The 3,576-nt window shown below is 49.5% G+C and overlaps 1 protein-coding gene across 2 annotated transcripts in view; it reads left to right on the top strand.

Moving 5' to 3' along the window:
* The first annotated feature begins 790 nt into the window (after nt 1-790).
* hsf1 (heat shock transcription factor 1) overlaps nt 791-3,576 on the top strand; it is a 19,895-nt gene continuing 17,109 nt past the window's right edge. The window contains exon 1 of one of the 2 annotated variants that reach the window (XM_046059236.1): nt 791-1,232. In XM_046059236.1, coding sequence (XP_045915192.1) covers nt 1,107-1,232 — 126 coding nt within the window. In that variant the 5' untranslated portion in view covers nt 791-1,106. The remainder of the gene's footprint in view (nt 1,233-3,576) is intronic. The other variant, XM_046059235.1, reaches the window with a different exon arrangement.

The raw sequence follows: 3,576 nt of genomic DNA, 5'->3' as shown, positions 1-3,576 counted from the left end.
AATCGCAGCTAAAAACAATACATCTGTGGTCAGATATGGTCATGTCCACTAATTCCACAGAGGAGACGCTGACACCCAGGGTAAAAACCAAGTCCAGTGTATGACCACGGTTATGTGTTTGCCCTTTGACATTTTGTTTGAAGTTAAAAGAAGTGGCCATGTTTAAAAAGTCAGTTGCATTAACATTGTTGGGGTCATCAACATGAATATTAAAATCGCCACAAAGAACAATTCTGTCATAATTTAAAACCAGAGTAGATAAAAATCCAGGAAGTTCTGATAAAAATCCTCCAGGCGGTTTTGGGGGGCGATAAATTATAACAAATATGATGCAGCCCTCCAACTTTAAGAGTGAGAACTTCAAAGGAGCTAAATTCATCACAGCGTACTTGATGACATTTTAAATTTTTCCTATACACGCTCACTAGCCCACCACCACGACCACTGACCCTCGGTTGACTAAAGCAATCATATTGAGGCGGACACAGTTCAGCTAGCTGGCTATAGTCATTCAAGTAGTGAAGAAAGTTGAGGAAGCTGCTGGTGTACTGAAGCAGAAATCAAAGCGTATGTTAAGATGAGAGTTTCAGAGTTTATTAATGCAAGATTGAGCAGAAGGTGGGGAGGAGCAGAGAGGACAGGGGGGATTCAGCAGAATCAGAAGGTCTCCTGCAGCCAAACTGTGGAGCGTGATCTAAGTGGCTGTAAGAGGCGGGTTAACCTAACCCTAAACCAAGTCCCCCCCCCCGGATTACAGGTCTTTGCGTCACAGCGCGACCAGACGTTGACGTTACGTTTTCGTGTGACCTCATCACGGCGCGACAGTCAGCTAGCTACGCAGTTGTTTGCTTTATCGGATTTGTGGTAATTTTCCACCGCGGAGTTCAGAACTGAGGCTGAATAAAGCCGCTGTAGACCGGCAGAGCCCGGCACAGTCCAGCTGCCTTACCGGGACCGAACCCTCTGGGACCCGGATCAGACCGCAGTCTGGCTCCGTGTCGCAGTTCGTTACTTTGATCTTTGATGAGCGGATAGCAGCAGGCTAACTGTTAGCATCTCCAGGCCGACTAGCTGTTTTCAGTTCGCAGGGTTTGATTACTTCTGTGATGGAGTATCCCGGAGGAGGAGGAGGAGGGGCGGTGCTGAGCGGCGGTAACGTCCCGGCCTTCCTCACCAAACTGTGGACCCTGGTGGAGGACCAGGACACCGACCCGCTGATCTGCTGGAGCCCGGTAACTGCTGCAGCCTAGCCTAGCCTAGCCTAGCCTAGCCTAGCCTAGCCTAGCGGGGAGCTAACAGTTAGAAAGCAGAGCTCTTCAGAGGACAGGCAGGATCAACAACAAGCTACATGCTGCTAGCTTCAGGTTCAGCGTCTGAGCTAACAGGCTAACAGCTGATCAGAGATAATGAGATTTCTGTGGAGGATTTAGACACCAGAGATAATGAACATGAACTAGAGTCCAATATTTACCTCAAAGATCAACTGATCCTGATCAGAATCAGAATCGGGTTTATTGCCAGGTACATTTTCACATACCAGGAATTTGCCTTGGTATGAATTGGTGCTTAACAGTACACATAAAACATAAATTGTAATATAAATATATAAAAGTTAGGAGATCAAAAAAATACAATACAAAAAATACTATAATACAATGCTGACAAGTGCAAAAGTTGACAACATGAGCATAAAGCACAGATGAGCGTTGTTGTAAAGTGTGGGGTCAGGAGAGCAAATGAGTGTTTGTGAGTTTGGGGGGGGGGGGGCATGAGAGTCTCTGACAGTGGGGGCCCGGGCTTTGTTGAGGAAGCCCACTGCTATCGGAAAGAAACTGTTTGTGGCGAGAGGTTTTGGTCCTGATGGACCGCAGCCTCCTGCCAGAGGGGAGAGTCTGAAACAGTTTGTGTCCGGGGTGGGAGGAGTCAGCTGCAATCTTTCCTGCTCGCCTCAGAGTCCTGGAGGAGTACAGGTCCAGAAGAGAAGGAAGATTGCAGCCAATCACCTTCTCTGCAGAGCGAATGATGCGCTGCAGCCTGCCCTTGTCCCTGGCGGTGGCAGCAGTGTTCCAGATGGTGATGGAGGAGGTGAGGATGGACTCCATGATGGCGGTGTAGAAGTGCACCATCATTGTCTTTGGCAGGCTGAACTTCTTCAGCTGCCGCAGGAAGTACATCCTCTGCTGGGCCTCTTGGTGAGGGAGGTGATGTTCAGCTCCCACTTGAGGTCCTGGGAGATGATGGTGCCCAGGAAGCAGAAGGAGTCCACAGTGGTGACTGGGGAGTCCCACAGGATGATGGGGGAGGGTGGGGCTGGGCTCTTTCTGAAGTCCACGACCATCTCCACGATCTTCTGAGTGTTGAGCTCCAGACTGAGCTACCAAACAAGCATCCACCAGGAAAAGTGCAGTAGTAATTGACAGGTAAGTACTCGGCACCCTCATGACAGTACGGACCGACCATTATGGACCCAGCAGACACAATATCAGATGAGCTTTTAGACTTGCCAAAGAAGACTTGGTTAAGAGACTCAGTCCCTGAATGGGGGAGCTCATTTGTGCGGACAGGTGAAAACAAAGGACGGAGGAAAACGATGACGCAGATGCTGACATTTCACTTTCTGACTGGGTCTTACCAGTCATGCCATATCCTTCCCTGATTTGTTAGGCTATTATCACAGGCCCTTTGTACTGCCATGTTACTTTCAGTAACAGTTCCACCTCGTCATTGGTTCATGCAAATAAATCTCTGCTGTGTTCCTCACCATTGCCATTCTCTCTAGAAACACTTTCTTCTTTTTTTGCATCTTACATTCTGAACGGACACCAATTCTGATTTGCAGCTCAAAGTTTGGTGAGAATGGAGATCGTTTCCATTTAAAATGTCTGTTTTGTAATATGGATGTAGCCTCAGCCTGCTAGTCCTCACTCTGCATCCCTGCCTACTGTCAACCTGCCTACTCTCTGGCCTGCTTGCCGCCAGCCTGATTTCCAGCCAGTTAGCTGCCTACCTACCTACCTGCCGGCCTGGCTCCCGGCGTCGGAGGGATGGAGCTACCTAGTTCGTCAGAGACTTTGTTGACTTATAACTCAGACACTGAGCAAGCCAGCTTAACAGAGCTTCAGCTGGTTAGCATCCCACAGACTCATCTAATCAGAGGCCCAGAGACTTTGTCCTCCAGCTTCACAGAGAATCAGCTGTCCAGTGCTCCAGATACTCCGCCCATCTGTCTCCAGAGCCTTTGTTGATTTTGATGGTTAATATATAATAACAATATAGGGGTTCAGTCTGTTCAAAAATATGAATAGTGCAAATAATGGACATTAAAGTAGCTCTTCCTGAGCCTGCTGGTGCTGCTGGTCAGGGTGGGGGGAGGACGAGAGGTCTACGGTCAGGGTGGGGGGAGGACGAGAGGTCAGAGTGGGAGGAGGACGAGAGGTCAGAGTGGGGGGAGGACGAGAGGTCTACGGACAGGGTGGGAGGAGGACGAGAGGTCTACGGTCAGGGTGGGGGGAGGACGAGAGGTCAGAGTGGGGGGAGGACGAGAGGTCTACGGACAGGGTGGGAGGAGGACGAGAG

The sequence above is a fragment of the Micropterus dolomieu genome, linkage group LG09 (assembly GCF_021292245.1).
Source record: "Micropterus dolomieu isolate WLL.071019.BEF.003 ecotype Adirondacks linkage group LG09, ASM2129224v1, whole genome shotgun sequence".
NCBI classification, from domain to species: Eukaryota; Metazoa; Chordata; class Actinopteri; order Centrarchiformes; family Centrarchidae; genus Micropterus; species Micropterus dolomieu.
This window is presented reverse-complemented; position numbering and strand designations above follow the sequence as displayed.